Source organism: Littorina saxatilis, linkage group LG12, assembly GCF_037325665.1.
Source record: "Littorina saxatilis isolate snail1 linkage group LG12, US_GU_Lsax_2.0, whole genome shotgun sequence".
Taxonomy (NCBI): Eukaryota; Metazoa; Mollusca; class Gastropoda; order Littorinimorpha; family Littorinidae; genus Littorina; species Littorina saxatilis.
This window is the reverse complement of record NC_090256.1, coordinates 16871885-16897095: the sequence shown is the minus strand read 5'-3', so window position 1 is coordinate 16897095 and position 25211 is coordinate 16871885. Positions and strand designations below refer to the sequence as shown.

Sequence of the window (25211 nt, the reverse complement as noted above, 5' to 3'; positions counted from 1 at the left end):
CAGAACACATCAAAGTCTTAGATCGGTGACCTGTCAACAGAAGACACAGACCAACAGAACACATCAAAGTCTTAGATCGGTGACCTGTCAACAGAAGACACAGACCAACAGAACACACCAAAGTCTTTTTTTTTTCTTTTTTTTATTTTTTTTTTATTCTCTTTTGGTGAATTTTTTTTTTTTTTACATACAATGATACATATAATTCTGTACATTACAGGACATCACTTAACCAAAAGGACAGATCCATATAACCGAAAAACATTTGAACAATTACAACATACATGGGGTGGGAGGATGGGTGGGGGGGGGGGGGGATGTTCAGAGCTTGGTGGTCGCAGTATCAGAAGGTTTTGAAAAAAACAAAATAAAATAAAAAAAATAAAAAAATATATATATAAAAGGGTTACATCAAAACATGCATATACAGGCGCCAATCCTTGTAAAATTTATCTACTGTATTATTTACAACTGCGTTATACTTTTCACAAATAAATCTTTGCTTCAAATTTCTACTAAACGTCTGAAAATGAGGGGTCTTTTTGTTCATTTTGGAAATATATACATGGTGTTTGGCACAGATTACTAACACATCAAAAGCTTTATCGGTGACAACATTGTTCGCAACTCCAAGAAGAACCAGTTCTTTAGACAGTTTTAAATTGTCACAATGGGTGCAGTTCGCTTTTAGCCAATTTACAAATTCTATCCAAAAAGTCTGCACTTTATCACACTCCCAAAACATATGTAAAAGGGTTTCTTCATTTCTACCACAAAATGTACACAATGACGTATCCACAATTTTTCGCAAAAATAGAAACCGTTCTGTGGGCAAAATTCTGTACAATAGTCGGTACTGGAACCATCTCAGACAAGTGTCTTTTGTTGTTTTAAAAACATGTTGAAAAATAGCCTTCTTATCTAACAAACAGTCTAAGGATTCAGACCATTTTTGGATACATTTTGGGACCGTAACATGTTCATTCAGCTTTTTGTAAATAAGTTGTGTCTTACCTTTACAAATACATTTCCACACATTGGGCTCTGTCATAATAAAATGTTTATCAAATTCTAAGCCGATTTTTCTCTGATATTTTTTAACAGCCTGGATTACACCTTGGTACAATACAAAATCTCCTCGCACATTTGGATATTTAATTTTAAATGCATTATAGGATAAGTATCCATTTTGTCCCAAAATATGACCAATCTGAGCAATTCCATTGTCGATCCAGTTTTGAATGTACACTGTCTTTTTATCTCTGCGAATATTAACATTATAATGTAAACATTCTGATACAAAATCGTTAAAGGTTGTAGGGTCACATTTTCCGTGTAGTTTCTTATAATGTTTAAAAACATCGGTCCAAAACGGGTTTTCTATTCTCTGCATCAAAACATTTGCAAATTCCTCTCCTTTCGTATTAATTGTTATAACAGATGGACATGCTTTAGCCAATAATCTTGATATTAATCCAGTAAGACCAACAACTCTTTTTAACCAAACAATTTTTAGAGATGACAGAAAACTTTTCACGTCAACCATCTTTAATCCTCCATCTTCATAGGATTGGGTGACCGTAGTTCTTTTAATTTTATCTCTTTTTCCATCCCAGAGTCTTAGATCAGTGACCTGTCAACAGAAAGACACAGACCAACAGAACACATCAAAGTCTTAAACCAGTGACCTTTCAACAGAAGACAGACAAACAGAACACATCAAAGTCTTAGATCAGTGACCTGTCAACAGAAAGACACAGACAAACAGAACACATCAAAGTCTTAGACCAGTGACCTGTCAACAGAAGACACAGACCAACAGAACACATCAAAGTCTTAGATCGGTGACCTGTCAAGAGAAAGACACAGACAAACAGAACACATCAAAGTCTTAGATCAGTGACCTGTCAACAGAAAGACACAGACAAACAGAACACAATAGTCTTAGACCAGTGACCTGTCAACAGAAAGACACAGACCAACAGAACACATCAAAGACTTAGACTAGTGACCTGTCAACAGAAGACACAGACAAACAGAACACATCAAAGTCTTAGACCAGTGACCTGTCAACAGAAGACAGACCAACAGAACACATCAAAGACTTAGATCAGTGACCTGTCAACAGAAAGACACAGACAAACAGAACACATCAAAGTCTTAGACCAGTGACCTGTCAACAGAAGACACAGACCAACAGAACACATCAAAGACTTAGACTAGTGACCTGTCAACAGAAGACACAGACAAACAGAACACATCAAAGTCTTAGACCAGTGACCTGTCAACAGAAAGACACAGACCAACAGAACACATCAAAGTCTTAGACCAGTGACCTGTCAACAGAAAGAGAGACAAACAGAACACATCAAAGTCTTAGATCGGTGACCTGTCAACAGAAAGACACAGACAAACAGAACACATCAAAGTCTTAGATCGGTGACCTGTCAACAGAAAGACACAGACAAACAGAACACATCAAAGTCTTAGATCGGTGACCTGTCAAGAGAAAGACACAGACAAACAGAACACATCAAAGTCTTAGATCAGTGACCTGTCAACAGAAGACACAGGCCAACAGAACACATCAAAGTCTTAGATCAGTGACCTGTCAACAGAAAGACACAGACAAACAGAACACATCAAAGTCTTAGATCAGTGACCTGTCAACAGAAAGACACAGACAAACAGAACACATCAAAGTCTTAGATCGGTGACCTGTCAACAGAAAGACACAGACAAACAGAACACATCAAAGTCTTAGACCTGTGACCTGTCAACAGAAAGACACAGACAAACAGAACACATCAAAGTCTTAGACCAGTGACCTGTCAACAGAAGACACAGACCAACAGAACACATCAAAGTCTTAGATCAGTGACCTGTCAACAGAAGACACAGACCAACAGAACACATCAAAGTCTTAGATCAGTGACCTGTCAACAGAAGACACAGACCAACAGAACACATCAAAGTCTTAGATCAGTGACCTGTCAACAGAAAGACACAGACCAACAGAACACATCAAAGTCTTAGACCAGTGACCTTTCAACAGAAGACACAGACAAACAGAACACATCAAAGTCTTAGACCAGTGACCTTTCAACAGAAGACACAGACAAACAGAACACATCAAAGTCTTAGACCAGTGACCTGTCAACAGAAGACACAAACAGAACACATCAAACTCTTAGACCAGTGACCTGTCAACAGAAAGAGAGACAAACAGAACACATCAAAGTCTTAGACCAGTGACCTGTCAACAGAAAGAGAGACAAACAGAACACATCAAAGTCTTAGATCAGTGACCTGTCAACAGAAAGACACAGACCAACAGAACACATCAGAGTCTTAGACCAGTGACCTGCCAACAGAAAGACGGAGACAAACACGACATATCAGACCTGATAGCTAGTTGTACCCAGTGTGTCACGTTTCACTATATCACTTAAGGTGATTATGAACCGGTTAGTTACTTCTAACTAACCACACCACGATCCACTCTCGCAGTCATACAATTTAATAGAAACAACAAAAGTATAAGTTTCAGACGCCTGTTTATGTAACAACTCGCCACCTCCCTCGAGACTTCACTCCCAAAATGTTCTTTTACGTTCAAAACGTAAAACCAATGGTCACTGACAAAATGCCAGTTAGAATATAGAAAATTATAGTAACACGCTGATCCCGTGTAAAGTTAGGAAGATATAGCTGATCTGCCCAAAAGTGCTAGTTAATGCAGGTGTCACACACCCCACGTTGTCACTACTCGAATATAATCACAAATAGAAAAGATGACAACGGTGGTCAACGGGGTGCAAAGACATGGTGCACTTAGCTTTGTTTTGCCACTGGGTGGACGGCCTGTAATTTGTTCATAGTCTCCACAACTGCTCCGTAGAATGTAGTGCCGGCTGGCGTTGTTACGAAGCAGGGAAAAGTGGAGACATCAGGTGCCGCACCCAGTCGCTGGTTAGCTGGTTAGCCGGTTTGCTGGTTAGCCGGTTAGCTGGTTACATCAGATGATCCCGGTTACAGCGTCTGCAGCTAACAGTGTCCCGCAGATAGGCAGCCAAACAGAAGATAGAAAGGCTGCAACAGAAAGCACCGGTGCACTAAACATGCCAGCTACCCCTCAACCTCCACCTTTAAACATGTCATCTTTACATATCTCATCGAGCACGTGGGCCTGCACAAACGGACTTTTTACAACAACAAATCAGCCATTTTCCGTCCTTCTCTCCATATCTGCAAAAACCATATACAGATTAGTATTTTAGCGTCACAAAGAGCAAATTATGCGCTAACCTGGAAAGAACAACAGAGAGTATTTCATTCCACAAACACAGACTCGTCAACAGCGTTAAATAATGATTTATTACCTCAAAAAGCCTATGAATGTAGCACTCTCATGGAAGCAAAACCGCTTCCTCCCTGGAATGGCCTCTGTTCAGTCGTCAACAGTGACACACCATCCAACCTCTTGCCGAATACTTTATGCGGTGAAGAACCATCCCCGCACGGCGAAGAGAAATTGACGACTCGTCCTCAGCAAACATGTAACAGCGAAAAGGTGGTATCTCGTTGAAGTTCCATTAGAGCCCTAACTGTGCTAGCAGAACGGCACGTAGATAGAAGTGAAATATCTAGTCGTGATGAAAACCATCATACTCAAGGACGCAGACACCGACCCTTCTCCTCTTGCCGCTGATTGTCAAGTGTCCAGTTATCATGTCTCAGACAGACAACCTTGACGAAAACACGTGACTAACCTTGTCACATATCAAGTTCAGCTATCGACAATTCTGCCTCGACAGCAGAAATCACCCCGTGAAATCCGAGCGACACAATATCCGTGTTTGTCCTGCGCTGTCAGCAAAACTCTGCCGTAGCCCAGACTCACGCACAGGCGCTTTCTATCGTAATTGACCAAGAGAAGGCACCCCCGAGTGACACTTTCTTAATCCATGTCACTAGATCGTGACACAGTGCAACCCGCTTGTTAGAAAGTTGAGGGATTTTGTCCCCATTGTCTCATATCTGAGGTTTTTCTTAACCAGATACCTTGGAGACCAAGTCAAGCGTGTAATGACGCAGTGCAGGGTCTTAATCTATTAATAGACTTAATCTATGTGGGTGCAGGGCTTGCATGCAATGTAGGTCGGGTTTCAGGCCGACTTCGCTGTGCAGCATTCGGTACAGGATTCTTCGCTCTTTCTTTTCAAACAAAATGCCCCCGACTAGTCATAAATACACCTGATTTTGACGGACTCCTATCAACGGTGCAACCCAAGATCTCTGAGAGTGTCATGAAGGGGATTGTAGTGCAAATAAAGGAGTTACTTTTATGTATACGTGTTCTGCCCTATCTAATTACACTGACTCTTCACACTAAACACTTCAAACACAGAATTTGGGAGGATACAGACTTATTTCCTCACAAACTTTATAACACCATTCTTCACCTAAAAAAAACATCAATACCAATCAAATTCTCGTCCACACCGTTCACACACGCATTTATGTTATGTTAAAGACAGTGATGCTATAATAACATAACATAAATGCGTAACAACATTTATGTTCAAGAATTTTCCAACAAAAAAACCCATAATACAATCACAACAAGAATTCTCTTAAATCTTCACACTAGAATTTAGCGCGCATTGTATACACTAACATTTACATTCCAGCTATGTATTCAAGCTTCAAGAATATACAACATAATAAATCATTTACCTTAAGAGACCTGTCTCTTGAAAGAGTGTTTCGACAAACCTGACACACGTTAGACACCTTGCTCGGTCGAGCCTCTACAACGTTGTGATGTTATTAAACCAAGACCAGCTACATTTCTCATACTCGTACACACCACTCATGTCAAACTAGGGTTTTCTCGTGCAACACACGAAACCCGTGATATCGCTTCAAACGTGTCCTAGCATATAAATGTAGGTAAAGTGTACGACTTGGGCCCTGTCAGCGATACTGTCTGGCCTCAGGTCAGACTGAGTTCAGTGGGTCAGTTCACACACTGATTTGAGTCGAGTCATTTCGTCACTGAGTTACATTTGAACCGCTTGGGTAGAGCGACTGAAAGCACTGCACTCTAAGCTACCCTGACACAGACATCAAACATGGCGACGGGAAGCGACAAGAAACAGCTACGGTTGTTCACAGTGGATGCTTTTGCCGCCCAGGCTTTCGCCGGAAACCCTGCTGCCGTCTGCCTGTTGGATTTTGACACAGTAAGTACGCCACTCTCAACTGACATTAACCCCGTGACGTCACATACAGACACAGAAGTGTGACAAGTTGGATTTTGACACAGTAAGTACGCCACTCTCAACTGACATATAGCCCCGTGACGTCACATACAGACAGAAGTGTGACAAGTTGGACTTTGACACAGTAAGTACGACAATCTCAACTGACAATATATAGCCCCGTGACGTCACATACAGACAGAAGTGTGACAAGTTGGACTTTGACACAGTGAGTACGCCACTCTCAACTGACATATAGCCCCGTGACGTCACATACAGACAGAAATGTGACAAGTTGGACTTTGACACAGTAAGTACGCCACTCTCATCTGACATATCGCCCGTGACGTCACATACAGACAGAAATGTGACAAGTTGGACTTTGACACAGTAAGTACGCCACTCTCATCTGACATATAGCCCCGTGACGTCACATACAGACAGAAGTGTGACAAGGTGGACTTTGACACAGTAAGTACGCCACTCTCATCTGACATATAGCCCCGTGACGTCACATAGAGACAGAAGTGTGACAAGTTGGACTTTGACACAGTAAGTACGACACTCTCCACATATAGCCCCGTCACATACAGACAGAAGAGTGAAAAGTCTGAGATGTCGCTGGTGAGGATCAATCAGTCTGACACGGAGCTAAATCGGGCCACTGCCGCCAGTACAATTCCCCCACTGCGGTTTTTATAGGTGATAAGATAAGTCATTTACTGCTATGTCAACTTGAATGTGTACTAACACAAGGTTCGTATCTTTCCCTTATCTAATTCCCACAAAGAACGCTCTTCAATGAATTTCCGGAAGGCGCTTTTTATATTATTTATGTAACAGATATAAATACTGCGAGTGTGTGTGTGTGTGTGTGTGTGTGTGTGTGTGTGTGTGTGTGTGTGTGTGTGTGTGTGTGTGTGTGTGTGTGTGTGTGTGTGCGTGTGTGTTTGTGTTAACATTTTAAAATGCATTTTTCTATTGTTCAAATCGAAGTTTTCTGGCCCTGATGCCCAAAGCAAAACATTGTCACTGTGCAGGAATGAATAAAACTGCGTATTGTGCGATTGTGTTTTTTTTCGTTCAGGATGTTGATGACGTCACCCTGCAGAACATTGCTGTAGAGATGAACAGAACAGCTGGTTTCGTTAGACCCCTCAATGCGAAAGACGACCACAAAACCGGTACTTCATATTAGCACATGTGTTCAACGTATTGACTATTCACCCTTCAACACCACCCTCCCTCTCCGTCAACGTCACCTTGTCTGTTTCTCTCCCTCTCTGTTTTTGTCTATTTTGTCTCTCAGTCTCTCTCTCTCTCCCTCCCTCTCTCTCTCTCTCTCTCTCTCTCTCTCTCTCTCTCTCTCTCTCTCTCTCTCTCTCTCTCTCTAGTACAGACATATCTAGATCTAGTGTCTCGCGGGGGAACATACCATTACGTCCCAGTACCATTGCGTCCCAGTACCATTGTGTCCCAATACCATTGGGTCCCAATACCATTGCGTCCCAGTACCATTACGTCCCAATACAATTACGTGCCATTGCGTCCCCGTACCATTAGGTCCCAATACTAGTGAATTTAATTTCTGAGATGTTACTGTAGCAGTGTAGCGACACGTTTTGTAATAAAAGTGCGTTTTGTAATAAATGTATTACAAATCGTGTTCGGATTACACAATTTTTATTACAAAACGCGTTCAACACGATTTGTAATAAAAACTATGTCGGTACATAGCAGTATTTTACAAATAAAAATAAAATAAAAAGATGTGTACCGGTTAGTCGAGATGAGGTGAAGTGGAAAAAAATAAAAAATAAATTAATAAATAAATAAATGTTTGTTCATGGGAGAAAAAAAAAATCCTTCACGATATAATCAGAAACTGTAAAGGATATCGATATTGCATGTCAGTTTGTTTGTTTTGAGGCGCTCCTTGCTTTCCTTACAGGTTTTCTGAGGTAACCATGTTCTTTCTTTTAAAATGAACTGAAGCACGCTAACCTAAACCGAAGTGTAAAATTAATATATGCTTTAGCGGTGCTCGACACACACAAAAAATACCGAAACAGTACAGTACACCGCTTTGTATTCCACTGTATCTAACCGAGAGGGCCCCAAAGGGTTTAAAATCGTGATCGTGATTGGCGATTTTTGACCTTTCTGTGACCGTGATTGCCGAAATTTCCATTTCTGTGATCGTGATGGGACTTTGCCCGTGATCCGTGATGACAAAAAAATCAAGTCTCGTGATTGTGATCGTCATTTGTTTTCGTGATCGTGATGGGCATTATTGCAAAGCATTTTATTTTCAACGTACATTTTTCACAGCTGTATCACTCTATGATCCTCTAAAAATCAAGGTAACTGTGATCGTGAAAGCTAAAATTTCCCTTCCCGTGATCGTGATGATACCCCCCCTTTGGGGCCCTCAACCGAGCATGACATGACTGTATGCTTATTTACTGAGTAGACGATGTTTAAACCCGTTTCTGAGAAAAGCTAGACTGACTGTTCAGTCATCGAACCTTCAGCACATAGACACCGAGACACACAGATAGCGAAACCCTTACACGCACAAATGTAGACACAGACACCTACATACATACGTACATAACACACACACACACACACACACACACACACACACACACACACACACACACACACATACATACACACACACACAAACACACACACGCGCGCGCGCAAGAATATACATACATGCACAATCAGTGACATAGACTAGTTCTACATGGGACGATGTTTCAATAACAAATCATTTCATTTTTCTTCCTGTTTAATGACTGAACAAACACAACCGTATCTTTAAAAATCAACAACTGCATATTCTGGTAAAATCCTGGTTCGTATGTACATGTTTAACATTTAACATATTACTCTGCAACCCTCCTGCGATCAAAATTCCTTTTGGATTCATAAATCGAAGACACTTGAATTAAATATTATTGGGCGAGAAACTGTTATGTTACTTTACATAAACAGGTACTGTAAGTAACACACGCCTAAAAAAAAAAAGGAACATTATAAAGGCCTTCAACTAGCTGTTCTTCTTTTCTTCTCCACGATCATCATCATTATCATCATCTCCACAATCATCATCATTATCATCATCTCGTCGTCGTCATCATCATCAACATCAACAACAACAACCAACAACAACAACAACAACAACATTTATTTTTTATTTTTTACAAAACACAATAGAAAAGAGAAAAACATAAATGTGTCAAGTAAGTAGAGGTTACATGCCGAGTCTCAGTGATTATTAAAAATAATGGTCGAAGTTGGCGGATCATGAAAAATGCGAGCTTCAGCGAGCTTTTTCATGACCGCGAACTGAGACCATTATTTTTAATAATCACTGAGACGAGGTGTGTAACCTCTTTATTCCTCCTTTCTTCAGTTATTCAAAGAAAAGAGGAGGTTTTTTGCGAAAGTTTGATCGAATCCTATTCACTCAACCAGTCAACCTGCGCAGGGGATCGATTAATGCGCGGTTGTATAGTTCCGTGCAAATCATTCCATTGTGTTAACACTTCTTGTCAGTTTTCCTATTTTGGACTAAAATCAAGTACACAGATAATCATGCTGTTATTCTGCTGTGGCGGCAAAGGCAGATATTGTGTGTTCTGTATATGTTTTGATATAGCTCAGGATAATTCTTTCGTCAAATGGGACTAGCAGACGAACTTTTGCACCCGTGTTCCAACGTTAAAAACTGTATGAAGTTCAGTTTTCTGGGGAAAATAATGTATGAAACCGCTTTATGTTGTTTAAATTGATGAGATGTGTGCATTTGGTTGCGTGTGATCTGTTTATTAAATGAAATATTGTTGAAAACTGACCGTCGGATTGCAGTCTGTTGTCGAAGAAACTTAGTGAAAAGAAGGGGAACTACTCTTGTCGCTAGACAAAGTATGAGTTACTTGCCTTGCGGGAAATTGCTTGTGATGAACGTTTGAGCACGGCAAATCTAGATTCAGAAAACAACCGAACTCATGGATTTTATATGAAGATTCATGTGTTCAGGCCTGTAGTTGTTAATTTAAATGCGGTATGTTTGTATTGTTTGCTCCAGAGATGTATACTTCGTACGTTAGAGCGTTCGGAACTTTTCAGTCGCAAAAAGTAGTACCGAAACAGATAACTTCTCAACCCATTGCACTATCGAGGATTCAGGCTGTTGCTGGGTCGTTATTTGTTTGGTTGCTGGGTCATTATCGAAAAATAACTACCCCTACAAGTTTACAGAGGTAAAGAAGCAGAGGGGGGAATAAGTGCATATACAGGCTTCAACATTATTGCTACGTAAATTTATGCAATCTTGAAGCTTGAAATTACTCGGATAATATAAGGTAAGATACTCCGTACTTATAAAATCCACTGTTCATTTTCATCCTTTCGCTGACCTGTCAGCGGTACAATATCCATGCCACACACACACACACAAACACACACACACACACACACACACACACACACACACACACACACACACACACACACTGCCCAATTGTGTTGGGACGTAATGGTACGGGGACGTAATGGGATTCCTTTATGGGACGTATCGAGATGCAATTTTCTTGGGACCTATCGACACGCAATTTTGTTGGGACGCAATGGTACGGGACGCAATGGCACTGGGACCCAATGGTATTGGGACCCAATGGGATTGCCTAATGGGACGCAATGAGACGGCATTTTTTTGGGACGCAATGGTACTGGGACACAATGGTACTGGGACGTATTGGCATGACCCCTCTCGCGGCACTCTTGCACCGTATCACCTATGCTTACTGTGTGTGTGTGTATGTGTGACGGAGTGATTGAGTTTGTGTTACTGTTTGTCGATTTCTTACGTGAGCCTTGAAGGCTTCGCCTCTTGTTAAACTAACAACAGACTTGAACACATGCAACTTAATATAAAAAACGCTCGCGCTGGACCCGAGTACTCTTCAGACTGGCTCGCTCAATAAATATAAATGTTTGGAATGTCTGTGTGAATGTTGTGTTTGATCAATTTCAATACAGCAAGCAGCATTCTAAACGGTACCAAAACCAAGAGTACTGGTCAAGAAACAAATAGACACGAACCAATAACTGTGTCTGCAGTACCTAACAGCTTCATTTATCTCCACCTTGAACAGGATTTTCTTATGCATGCATTTTGCATGCAGATGTTTACATTTGGTACTGAACGAAATATTTCAAATTAAGAGGATGCAACATACTACAAAGAGTTATTGGAAATTAATCTAAGTCTAAAACACTAATGCAGTACCTTAAAAGTCAAGGAATACCTCATTACGCAAGATATTAAATGTTCTATGTTGATGTTTCGTTTACATCTGTCATAATGTTCAGTTACAGAGCATTCGATCAAAATTGCTCAGAGCCGGAACATTTCAACATTTGCTCAGAACTAGAACATTTTGCCGATCAAACACCTCAGAGCTGGAACATTTCGTTTTTGCCGCATAACATGCAGATTTCACCACTTTGATGCCATCCACTGATAGGAAGTGTTAAATATATGCTATTCTATCATCAGGAGTACAAATTTCTATTAGGGCCTTATATTGTCTGTTTTGCGAATTGCGTCAGAGCTGGAACAAACTTAGCTCCGCCCATTTCGCTCTTGCTCAGAGCTGGCACATCGATTAAACGAGTTAATTAATTTTGAGAGAAATCTAGAAGCAATCTGAAAAATGTTTTGACGCCAAAACATTGCTTTTACATTGGCCCAGCACCCCATTAGGGTGTGGATGGTCTGTGCTAGTCTGTATCGAGCATAACCCCGAAAATGCACACAAATCTCCACTTTTTGACATAAATAATCAATTATTGCGATATATATTTATTGTAGCATTTATGTGCCTACATTTGGTAATACCCAATGCATTTGTGAACGTTGCAAACCAAAACGTATAGTGGAACTCTGCCTTAGACACCTACAGTTGTGATCGGTCTAAGCCGACTACGAAAAAGTGGCCCCTCAGAGCTGGATCACTACCGCCTCAGAGCTTTTTACGCATGGAACGTCTCCCACACCGTGAAAGCGGAAGAAAAATTATACTCGCGAAAAAACGATCTGCGCCCGCGTTCAAATCTAAGGGGGGGGGGGGGGGGGAGGAAAATTGCGTGTTTGTGTGCCCGATGTAATCCTTAGAACCTTTACACTCATTCTTCGAACACTCAAAAGCAACTTCAGGGCTGGAAGAATACAAATTTGCACTTTCTGCCGACTGAATCTACGCTTTCTCAAATCAACCGGAACAGGAAGAAGAAGAAAAAACTCTCCAAAAAACGATCTGCGGATGCGCATTTTCTCCAAAACAGGAAACCGGATGAGGAAGAAGAAGCAAAAGTGCTCGTAGAAAAAAGATGTGCGCATGTGCGAATCTAAATTGGCCGCAGAACTGTTAATCGGTGTATATGTTCTGCGCGAACTTAGAATCCGGTTTCATTCTAGAATGGACCGGGTCCAGGTTGGAATTCTAACCCTGCGCAATTACAGGGGTGCCATTCTAGAATGAAACCATGCGTGAAGCATCGCGAGAGTGAATAAAGGGGGCCGTAATGTTTGTAGGTAAGACAGAGTTGTCTTCCCTTGAATTATCTCCACCTGCACCTTCCCTTTGATAAAATGGGGCTGATTTGTCTACCCCTGAAAAAATCCTTTGGCGATCTTGCGATGTCATGTCATGTCAAGAAAGTTGACACTCCTGAGTACGCAATAAACAAAGGCAGACCATAGCAAGGGGGACTACCAGGGCGGTAATGTTTGCAGGGCAGTTGTTTTTGTGATGAGAGCCGGTTGCGGCCGCTTGCAATGTCAGCGCTGTCTCCCTTTCGGAAATGTCCGGTTTTTTGACAATTTTTTTGACAGACAGACAGACAGACGGTCAGACCGACTAACCGACAGACAGACCAACAGAAGGACAGAGTGAGTTATAGAGCTGTTGTCACAGGTTTAAAAAAAAGTTGACATTAACAAAAACAGAAATCAACAACAACTTTTGTCTGGTTTTATAATATTATGGGAAAACATTGAAAGCAATTCATAGTAGTAGTACTACCACAACAAATACTCTCAAAGGGGAATTCCATGCCTAAAAGTTTGACAGTTTTTATTTAATCTATCAGAATCCCTACCTTCCAAACTGTGATATGCCCACGTTTCAAACTCCTACAACCCTGCATTACTACTACACAAAAGAACAAAGTTCCAAGAATTATATCCTGGTGCACATTTATTTGTAGAGGAAGTACCAATCATTCAAGAGAGTTCACTTGATTTACAAATGGATTGGAGGTCTGTCATTTCCAAGCAACTGAATTGTAGCTTAAAATCAGTGAATACCCTTTATTTCTGACCAAGCCTCATTGCAATGACAGTCAATTAATTTTTCTCTCCAAAATCACAACATTATACCATGTCATACTTTCAAATAACCTCTAATTGCCCTTGAAAAAAATACAGGCTCCTGACGTTCTCAGTGCCCAGTGACGGCAGAGATTGACGAATTGCAATTCAACCGTGTAGCAAGATGACACCACTTGAGCCAGAGGTCAACTAATGATTAGTAATGACATTCCAATTCACAGCATCTTGATTGACAAGCTTGATTTTCCGTAATAACTGTGGAAAGTCAGAATTTTCAAAAATTTTCCCTGAAAAGCATAAATACTCGAAGCTCAGCGTTCACAAATGAATCAAATGAAAGAATAAAATCGATGATTAGATGCCACAAGAACTTATGTCGAAATACAAACGCCAGTTATGGGATGATAATTATGTCATTTTGGAGAAAACAGAGACGATTTTCTACAGAAACTAGCCTCGCCTTTGCCGATTTTCGTGGGGCCCACCGCAGCCAATTGCTTTCGTTGTGGTCGGCGCTCATAACGAGGGGTTTGCTATGGCTGCGAGTCTTGTGGTCAAAGCAGCACCGTTCTTAAGAGGCGCATGCCTGATAGAACGTTAAAGCTAGTTAAAAAAATTTTTTTAAAAAAAAGCCTTTCCCTCGCTCAAACTATATAGTCATATTATATATCGATACAAAGCTAAAGACTTTATCTTCACAATTCAGAAGACCAACTTCATGTATATGAATAAGATTAAAAGTTACAAGCGAGATCGGCAAAACACTGTCAGTCCGGAAATTTCCGTTCGTAGCGATCAGTGCTGAGTGTCTCTCAAAATCGTAATCACTTTCAGAACATCACAATCCCAATTCACGATGTCTTTGAGTAAAGTGTAAAAAACCCGAGAAAAAAAACCCAACCAAACACACAAAAAACAAAAACAAACAGAAAATCCACATTTGTGGCTTTGGCCGTGAAAGGTAAATATGCGCCGAAATGGCTGCAATCTACTGGCCGTATACAATTTCATCTCACACGGCATCACTGCAGAGCGCCTAGAACTGTACCCACGGAATATGCGCGATATAAGACTCATTGATTGATTGATTGATAGTCTAACTGAAATGACTATTCCAACTTGGACCCAAATTCCAACCTTGCGCACGGCCGATTCTAGAATGGACCAGCAACAAGGGTTTCATTCTAGAATGGCACCCCTGTACTTGCGCAGGGTTAGAATTCCAACCTGGACCCGGTCCATTCTAGAATGAAACCGGATTCTAAGTTCGCGCAGAACATATACAAAGTGAGATTCGGCGTGTAACCTCTTTGTACCCAGTACGTCTGCCTGTCTCCATCTTGCTATCTCGTATATGACCCAGTATTCACGAGTGTGGGTGTGTGTGTGTGTGTGTATGCGTACGTACGTACGTACGTGATTGTGTGTGTGTGTGTGTGTGTGTGACTGTGTGTGTATGTATGTATGTGTGTGTGTGTGTGTGTGTGTGTGTGTGTGTGTGTGTGTGTGCAGCCAGACGTCTAGGGTTGCGGTGGTTCACGGTGGCCAAGGAACTCAATCTGTGTGGTCACGCTACGTTGGCCTCGGCGGCTGTGCTCTTCTACAAACTGGGTGAGCTACACCACACCATCATCATTATCATCCTCGTCATCATCATCATCATCATCATCATCATCATCCTCGTCATCATCATCATCATCATCATCATCATCTCTAACAGTTACAGTCCCTGGTGTCTTTCGCGCAATTCTTTTAAAAGGAAACTTTGTAAATGTTTGTTTCCCGTCCTCCGATAGGACGCATAAAACCTGTACAGATCTATAATGAACAACTTGCTCAGTAGCTGTTACAGATCTATAATGAACAACTTGCTCAGTAGCTGTTACAGATCTATAATGAACAACTTGCGCAGTAGCTGTTACAGATCTATAACGAACAACTTGCGCAGTAGCTGTTACAGATCTATAATGAACAACTTGCTCAGTAGCTGGTACAGATCTATAATGAACAATGTGCTCAGTAGCTTTTACAGATCTATAATGAACAACTTGCTCAGTAGCTGTTACAGATCTATAATGAACAACTTGCTCAGTAGCTTTGTTTTAGTTTGGAAAAAGGCTGTGCTGTAAAGCAAAGAGGTAACAAAAAAAGATAAAGACTCGAATAGAAAAGACAGAAGAATGAAGACATGACGTCATATTATTCCAAAAACCACTCTGCCACATTGATTGAATTTTGCGTACGTCATCGTCTAAAAATAGAACAGCGCAGTGGAGTGTGATTTCATTACATTTAGTCAAGTTTTGACAAAATGTTTTAACATAGAGGGGTAATCGAGACGAGGGTCGTGGTGTCTGTGTGTGTGTCTGTCTGTCTGTCTGTGTGTGTGTGTGTGTGTGTGTGTGTGTGTGTGTGTGTGTGTGTGTGTGTGTAGAGCGATTCAGAGTAAACTACTGGACCGATCTTTATGAAATTTTACATGAGAGTTCCTGGGTATGATATCCCCAGATGTTTTTTTCATTTTTTGGTTAAACGTCTTTGATGACGTCATATCCGGCTTTTTGTAAAAGTTAAGACAGCACTGTCACACCCTCATTTGTCGGATCAAATTGATTGAAATTTTGGCCAAGCAATCTTCGACAAAGGCCGGACTTTGGTATTGCATTTCAGTTTGGAGGCTTAAAAATTAATTGATGACTCTGGTCATTAAAAATCTGAAAATTGTAATTAAAATTATATTTTTATAAAACGATCCAAAATTACGTTCATCGTATTTTTCATCATTTTCTGAATTCCAAAAACATATAAATATGTTAATATCGGATTAAAAACAAGCTCTGAAAATTAAAAATATAAAAATTATGATTAAAATTAAATTTTCGAAATCGATTTAAAAACAGTTTTATTTTATTCCTTGTTGGTTCCTGATTCCAAAAACATATAGATGTGGTATGTTTGGATTAAAAACACGCTCAGAAAGTTAAAGCGAAGAGAGGTACAGAAAATTTAAGCGTGCTATGCAGCACAGCGCAACCACTACCGCGCTAAACAGGCTCGTCAATTTCACTGCCTTTTGTACGAGCGGCGGACTAGTCTCCGGTCATTGTGAAAAAATGCAGTGCGTTCAGTTTCATTCTGTGAGTTCCACAGCTTGACTAAATGTAGTAATTTCGCCTTACGTGACTTGTTTTCTATTTCCCTTAAAAGGCTATATCTGTTGAGTCTGTGGAAGAATGTTTCTGAAACTTGGCACACATGTATAGTGGCACAATCCCTTGTTACGTATGCAAAGCTGCATACATGTCGAGTCAAGTCAAGTCAAATATTTTATTGTTTTGGGCCCAGAGGGCTTTGAAACAAAGATATAACTTTAACAAAAAAAGGTAACAAATCAGACAGTTAATATATGTATACAAATTGAGCGGACAAATACAACAATACTATACAACCAAAATAAATTAGCAAAATACACTTCCAACCATACAACCATAAAACCAAAAATAGGTTTAAAAAAATCAGGTAAGAAATCAGACAGATAGGCCAACAAGAAATTCCTACGAGGTAGGAAAAACACCCCCGTCAAAGGGAAATAACCTCAGTTGGTGGCAGTGACTGAGTGAGAATGGTTATTTCCCTTTGACCATGAAGATGTCCCTCTATAAGTCCTTGTATAATTTTAATCCACCAATAACTCCCTAACCGTGTGTTTGACTGGTCCCAATTTTGTAAGGACCGTCTCAGGAATGTATAGAACCTGTTCACCAAGTTTGGTGACGATCGGTCCGTTCATTCTTGAGATCTATATGCGAACACAAACAAACAAACAAACACATCGAGTGAAACCTATACACACCCCTATACCGGGGGTGTAAATAATGTATACATTAGGCGGACAACGATAATATACAGCCGAAATAAATTGGCAATACCATTTATGCCATGCATCTTTTGTAAAAACACAAAACAAAACAAAAGCATGTATTACATATTTACACATTAATTTTGGTGCTTGGGCGTTACGAGCGTTTATAAAATGTTAACGGGAAACCGTTACACCGTCCATTCTCTGGTTCTGTTTGCTCTTAGTATTGGAACGAATACAAATGACGGTCTTTGTCATCGTTATATGAAATTTAAAGAGGCTGCTCCATGTAGTTTTAGATTTATTGCATATGATCATTTAAATTGTATTTATTCACTGTGACAGACAATAGCTGACGATGCATTGTGGTCATTGTCAGGTAATCCTCACCAGACCGTGACGTTTTGTACACTGAGCGGGGATCTCACCGTGTCACGTGACGGGGAATACCTGACCATGGATTTCCCTGTCGGTCTAACCCAACAAAAGGTAAATGTGTGTGGGGGGGTGGGGGGGTGTATGTGTGTGCCGTTGTGTGTGTGTGTGTGTGTGAGCCTGTGTGAGCCTGTCAGTGTGTGTGTGAGCCTGTGTTTGTGTGAGTGTGCGTGAGAGTGAGTGTGTGTGTGTGTGTGTGCGTGTGCGTGTGTGTGTGCGTGCGTGCGGGCGTGAGTATGTGTGCGTGTGCGTGTGTGTGTGTGTGTTGGATAGGGGTGTGTACATGCAACCAACAGAAATATAAGGTGAATAAAGCATTTTTCTCATTCAAATTGAATGGAACAGTATCAGCTTCCGTCGTATTTGTTTCAGAAACAAGCAGACTACACTGAGCTGATAGCGGTAAGATTTCGTTTGAACTTTGATTTTTTTCTGTTCTTTTCCCAGTTGTAATACGGTTGAAGGGGGGGGGGGGGGTAACTTTTTTTTTTTAAATACTGTTTTTTTTTCTTGTTGCTCTTCCAAGTCTGTTCGTTGTCACTACATTGGTTATAAACGAAACACACGTGAAGAACGTCGTGGCTATATTGGTGGCTGAGGGGTGGGTGTGGGTAGGGGGCTTGTCTAGGTTATCACCAACATCTCGAATTAGTATTATGTACTTTCGTTTTTGTTTCTTTTTCCGCCTTTCCTTTTCTAGTGAGTTATGTTAAGAATCTATGGCAGTCTTATTCGCCGGGTATTTGAACCAGGATCTATGCATGACCTATCAGATTAAGACTTGAAATGAAAAGAGAACATAATTATGTGCACGAGCGACTCGTCAGACGCGGCAGTAAGAAAGTAGCAGTGGAATATCTGTGGCAGTAGCAATGCACAGCGAGTGTTGAATCGTGTACATGACGTGTGTGTGGTCACACAGGCACTGGGCGATGAACCCGGGGTGGAGGAGGTCCGACTGTGTTCTGCTCTCAGCTACCTGATGGTGCGTCTCAAGGACGGGTGGAACAGGTGAGGCAAATAGATTATGTTCTGAAATAACTCAGTTAAGTTTATTTTGGTTGTGAAAGATTGAGTACCCTTGCTTTTTCGGGGACAAAATTCGACACGTGGTTCCTATACACATGTCTTTTTCCCACGTGACATTACAAGCCAATCACTAGTGTGGGGCGTGTCGCAAATATTTGTAAGCCTGTTCTTAATTGGACGAAGTCGACTTGTTGTAGCTCACTTCGCGAAGCTTCCGTAACGAGAATTCGTCCCTTAATTGAACTACTTTCAGCATAGCTTCGCGAAGTCCAAGGGAATGCACTCTGCTCTTTCGAGTGTGATTTCTACGTCCATCTGAAATCAAAAGGCACTCTTCTGACAAAAAAAACCCAACTTCGTCTCAGAGCTACGGCGAATCTTCGCATGTCAAAACTTGCGAAGCGAAGTATAGGGTACAAAGTACTTTGCCGTAGCTGCGGGTTTTCGGAAAAAAAACTTCGCGAAGCTTCGCCAAGTCGACTTCGTGCTCAATTAAGGACGGGCTTAACCACCTGTCAATAATTTGTCCCGAAAAAGCAAAGGTACTCACTCACCCTTTCACGACCCTTACAAACACACCAGAGTTATTTCCGGAATTCGTCCATTAATTACCTGCATGGTGAACAGGTGAGTTTACATGTATGGTGAACAAGTGAGGGTACCTGTGTGGTGAACGGATGAGGGTACCTGCGTGGTGAACAGGTGAGGTTACCTGTGTGGTGAACAGGTGAGGGTACCTGTATGGTGAACAGTTGAGGAACAGATGAGGTTAACTGCATGGTGTTTAGTTGGAGAGAGTGTTGGAATGCAATGCTTGTTTTTGTTATCAAGCTTCGACTTGTGTTGTTGATAGGTCTGATGATAGTAATGTTTATTGTGTTGTTGATAGGTCTGATGATAGTGATGTTTATTGTGTTTTTGATAGGTCTGATGATAGTGATGTTTATTGTGTTGTTGATAGGTCTGATGATAGTGATGTTTATTGTGTTGTTGATAGGTCTGATGATAGTGATGTTTATTGTGTTGTTTATAGGTCTGATGGTAGTGATGTTTAGTTTCCTGACCAGACCCCCTGGTACCATCAGGACCTGTGTTGGGTGACCTGTGTTGGGTGACCTGTGTTGGGTGATCTGTGTTGGGTGATCTGTGTTGGGTGATCTGTGTTGGGTGACCTGTGTTGGGTGATCTGTGTTGGGTGACCTGTGTTGGGTGATCTGTGTTGGGTGATCTGTGTTGGGTGATCTGTGTTGGGTGACCTGTGTTGGGTGATCTGTGTTGGGTGATCTGTGTTGGGTGATCTGTGTTGGGTGACCTGTGTTGGGTGACCTGTGTTGGGTGATCTGTGTTGGGTGATCTGTGTTGGGTGATCTGTGTTGGGTGATCTGTGTTGGGTGATCTGTGTTGGGGGCTGTGTTGGGTGATCTGTGTTGGGTGACCTGTGTTGGGTGACCTGTGTTGGGTGATCTGTGTTGGGTGATCTGTGTTGGGTGATCTGTGTTGGGTGATCTGTGTTGGGTGATCTGTGTTGGGTGACCTGTGTTGGGTGATCTGTGTTGGGTGATTAGTTTGTTTCCATCAGGATCTGTGTTGGGTGATTAGTTTGTTTCCGTCATGATCTGTGTTGGGTGATTAGTTTGTTTCCGTCATGATCTGTGTTGGGTGATTAGTTTGTTTCCATCAGGATCTGTGTTGGGTAATTAGTTTGTTTGTTTGTTCGTTCATGGGCTGAAACTCCCACGGCTTTTACGTGTATGACCGTTTTTACCCTGCCATTTAGGCAGCCATACGCCGCTTTTGGAGGAAGCATGCTGGGTATTTTCGTGTTTCTATAACCCACCGATCTCTGACATGGATTACAAGATCTTTTTCGTGCGCACTGCATGGTCTTGTGCTTGCGTGTACACACGGGGGTGTTCGGACACCGAGGAGAGTCTGCACACAAAGTTGACTCTGAGAAATAAATCTCTCGCCGAACGTGGGGACGAACTCACGCTGACAGCGGCCAACTGGATACAAATCCAGCGCGCTACCGACTGAGCTACATCCCCGCCCGTTTATTAGTTTGTTTTCATCAGGATCTGTGTTGGGTGATTAGTTTGTTTCCATGCACTGTTGCTGCTCTCTCCAGTTCTTCACACCTTACCTACACAGAAATCTCTTCGTGTCTGTGTGTCTTTTTTTGTCCGGGTTCCAGTCTGATAATTATAGTCATGATTGACCAATTGATCGATTGCTCGAACAAGTGAGTGTGAACCAGTGAGAGTGTGAGTGAATCAGTGAGTGAGTTGACAGGTGGCGAGAGAGTAGGTAACACAAATGGTCAATGTCCACTGCGTGTTTCAGGCAACAGTTTGAGTCGTGGCGGCCGGACATCGCGCGACTGGAGCGGTCAGTGCGCGGGGTGCTGGTGGTGGTGGTCACGACGCGGGGTAGCGGTCAGCAGGGCTACGTGGACCAGGCGGGGACCCCCTACACCTTTGTGTCCAGGTGCTTCGCTCCCTGGATCAACATTCCGGAGGATCCCGTCACAGGTAATGCGTTTCTTCTTGTCCTTCATCCCGTCACAGGTAAGGCGTTTCTTCTTGTCCTTCATCCCGTCACAGGTAAGGCGTTTCTTCTTGTCCTTCATCCCGTCACAGGTAATGCGTTTCTTCTTGTCCTTCATCCCGTCACAGGTAAGGCGTTTCTTCTTGTCCTTCATCCCGTCACAGGTAAGCCGTTTCTTCTTGTCCTTCATCCCGTCACAGGTAAGCCGTTTCTTCTTGTCCTTCATCCCGTCACAGGTAAGGCGTTTCTTCTTGTCCTTCATCCCGTCACAGGTAAGGCGTTTCTTCTTGTCCTTCATCCCGTCACAGGTTAGCCATTTCTTCTTGTCCTTCATCCCGTCACAGGTAAGGCGTTTCTTCTTGTCCTTCATCCCGTCACAGGTAAGCCGTTTCTTCTTGTCCTTCATCCCGTCACAGGTAAGGCGTTTCTTCTTGTCCTTCATCCCGTCACAGGTAAGTCGTTTCTTCTTGTCCTTCATCCCGTCACAGGTAAGCCGTTTCTTCTTGTCCTTCACACCTCAACTCCTGCCCATATTTACAACAAATGTACTACGATCTTGATACGGTAGCAGGCTATGGTTCGTCAGGCTATGGCTCGTACCCACAACAAATGTACTACGATTTTGATACGATAGCAGGCTACGGTTCGTCAGGCTATGGCTCGTACCCACAACAAATGTACTAAGATCTTGATACGGTAGCAGGCTATGGTTCGTCAGGCTATGGCTCGTACCCACAACAAATGTACTAAGATCTTGATACGGTAGCAGGCTATGGTTCGTCAGGCTATGGCTCGTACACACAACAAATATACTAAGATCATGATACGGTAGCAGGTTATGGTTCGTCAGGCTATGGTTCGCCAGGTTATGGTTCGTCAGGCTATGGTTCGTCAGGTTATGGTTCGTCAGGCTATGGTTCGTCAGGTTATGGTTCGTCAGGCTATGGTTCGTCAGGTTATGGTTCGTCAGTTTATGGTTCGTCAGGCTATGGTTCGTCAGGCTATGCACGCGGTTCGTCAGGTTATGGTTCGTCAGGTTATGGTTCGTCAGGCTATGATTCGTCAGGTTATGGTTCGTCAGGCTATGGTTCGTCAGGCTATAGTTCGTCAGGCTATGGTTCGTCAGGCTATGGTTCATCAGGCTATGGTTCTACAGGTTATGGTTCATCAGGCTATGGTTCGTCAGGCTATGGTTCGTCAGGTTATGGTTCGTCAGGCTATGGTTCGTCAGGCTATAGTTCGTCAGGCTATGGTTCGTCAGGCTATGGTTCGTCAGGCTATGGTTCGTCAGGCTATGGTTCGTCAGGCAATGGTTCGTCAGGCTATGGTTCGTCAGGCTATGGTTCGTCAGGCTATGGTTCGTCAGGCTATGGTTCGTCAGGCTATGGTTCGTCAGGCTATAGCTCGTGCCCAGTGCGGTCCGAAACAGCCAAATAGGTTGGAGGGACATGCCTAGAACCAAATCTTATCCACTGCATGTGCACTTTTATTTTTTCATTACTTTATTGTCCCATCTCTGGGAAATTCGGGTCGCTTCCTACCAATGGAAAGGTAACAGCAACAGAGTCGCGCTACCCAGGTGTGTGCGTGTTTAGGTGTAATCAGCCATCACAGAGCACTTATGGCAGAATGACCAAGGTCTTTTCTCGTGCACACCTTGCCTGGTACAGACATCTTGGCTGCCGACAAGAAACCAGTATGTTGTTGTCGTCGTTGTTGTTGTTTTAAAATGTATTTTATTTTTATTGTTGCTCTGCTAGGAACAAGTGTAAGTAAGTTTCTCGCAATTTCTTGTAATTCATTTTGTGTAATGTCCACAGGATCTGCCCAGACCATCCTGGCTCAATACTGGAGTCAACAACTGGAACAGACCGAGTTTTACAGTCAGTACCCGTCCCCTGTCTTGTCTGTCTGTCTGTCCGTCCGTCTTTTTGTCTGTCTGATATGGGTGATGGCAGAATAAGATTTAATTTCACTGTGATGTGTAATGAAAGTACCCAATGTGTGCATTGTTTGTATTAGTTAGTTGGAAGATGAATAATGTGATGTGTTATAAAAGTACACAATGTGTGCATAATGTGTATCAGATGGAAGATGAAAAATGTGATGTGTTACAGGGTTCGACACTAGCGGGGGCGGGGGGCGGAACGCCCCAGAGTTTTGTGTTCCGCCCCAAACATTGCCGGAAGCCTGGGGCCCACTCCGCCCCAGGATAAACTGATTCCAACAATGACAAACCGAAAATTCTAATGCCAGAGCCAATCACGAAAAATCGCCAGTCAAAGTCGTCACTGAAATTTGCGTTACGATTAATGCCACAGTCAAGAAAAAAAAAACATTGAAATCGTCGAAGGACAATGCCGCAAGGGAAATAACTCCCAGATTGTGCTCTTTAGCGTGAGAGATAAGTATCGCCTTCAAATGCCAAACGCAAAATGTGGCGACACATCCCTGGTGTAAAAAGACATGGAAATGAAGATGAAGAACAGGGTGGAGAGAAACGAAAAAAGGAGACCGATGCAGCCAAAAGCGCGAAGCGCTGTCGTAATTTCAATGTCAAATGGTGGAAAGAAAAACAGACAATGCATTGCCGCCCGTGTAGATCTTATGGCGGAGAACCACTTGGAAAAAGTGGGGATTCTGAAGGTAATGTTCTATACCTTTTTCATCAATATGAAGTAAAAGAACAACTAGATACGTTGATGCCGATCATGGGATACAGTACTGTACACTCTTTTTCACTTTTCTTGTGTTTTTTATTATTAATTTTTTTTAATAAGAGTGGGCCCCAGATTTTTGTTTTCCGCCCTGGGCAGCAATTTCCATCTCTGGGGCCAGTGTGGCCCCAGGCCAAATAAGTTAGTGTCGACCCCTGTGTTATGAAATGTGAAGTAGATTGAAGATGACTAATGGGATGTGCTATAAAAATGAGTATTGGATGGAATATGAATAACGTAATGTGTTATGAAAGATGAATAATGTGATGTGTTATTAAATGTGAATAACGTGATGTGTTTTGAAAGAATAATGTGATGTATTGTATTGTTGCAGCACGACAGTGTTCGTCGCGTGGAGGGGAGGTCAGACTGAGGCTGGAGGGGGATAGAGTCAAGATGTCTGGTCAGGCAACCATAGTACTGGACGCAACACTTCACTTGTAGACTGTTCCTCTCACAGTGAGGGGGGGGGGGGGGGGGATAGAGTCAAGATGTCTGGACAGGCAACCATAGTACTGGACGCAACACTTCACTTGTAGACTGTTCCTCTCACAGTGAGGGGGGGGGGGGGGGGGGGATAGAGTCAAGATGTCTGGTCAGGCAACCATAGTACTGGACGCAACACTTCACTTGTAGACTGTTCCTCTCACAATGAGGGGGGGGGGGGGGGATAGAGTCAAGATGTCTGGTCAGGCAACCATAGTACTGGACGCAACACTTCACTTGTAGACTGTTCCTCTCACAGTGAGGGGGGGGGGGGGGGGGGGGGGATAGAGTCAAGATGTCTGGTCAGGCAACCATAGTCAGGGGCGGATCTGGGGGGGGTGCAATGGGTGCAATTGCACCCCCCCCAGCGGGACAAAAAAAAAAAAAAAGAAAAGAAGAAAAAAAAAAGAAGAAAAATGTATCACCTGAAAATAGCACTTTACACGCTCAGATTGCAC

The 25211-nt window shown here is 42.3% G+C and overlaps 1 protein-coding gene across 1 annotated transcript; it reads left to right on the top strand.

The window, feature by feature from the left end:
- Nucleotides 1–5969: 5969 nt before the first annotated feature.
- On the top strand, nucleotides 5970–25017 carry LOC138981380 (phenazine biosynthesis-like domain-containing protein 1). The gene is made up of 9 exons (XM_070354277.1): nucleotides 5970–6248; nucleotides 7354–7450; nucleotides 15190–15288; nucleotides 17919–18028; nucleotides 18347–18376; nucleotides 18897–18985; nucleotides 21347–21534; nucleotides 23371–23433; nucleotides 24602–25017. Exons 1-9 carry the CDS (start codon nucleotides 6138–6140, stop codon nucleotides 24709–24711), a joined length of 897 nt encoding a protein of 298 aa, XP_070210378.1. The 5' UTR covers nucleotides 5970–6137; the 3' UTR covers nucleotides 24712–25017.
- The last annotated feature ends 194 nt before the right edge of the window (nucleotides 25018–25211 follow it).

Coding starts and splice junctions, on each gene's coding strand:
- LOC138981380 (XM_070354277.1), top strand. CDS start 6,138: ATGGCGACGGGAAGCGACAAGAAACAGCTACGGTTGTTCACAGTGGAT. Junction 18,377..18,896: donor ACTACACTGAGCTGATAGCG/GTAAGATTTCGT, acceptor GTGGTCACACAG/GCACTGGGCGATGAACCCGG. Junction 18,986..21,346: donor CTCAAGGACGGGTGGAACAG/GTGAGGCAAATA, acceptor TGCGTGTTTCAG/GCAACAGTTTGAGTCGTGGC.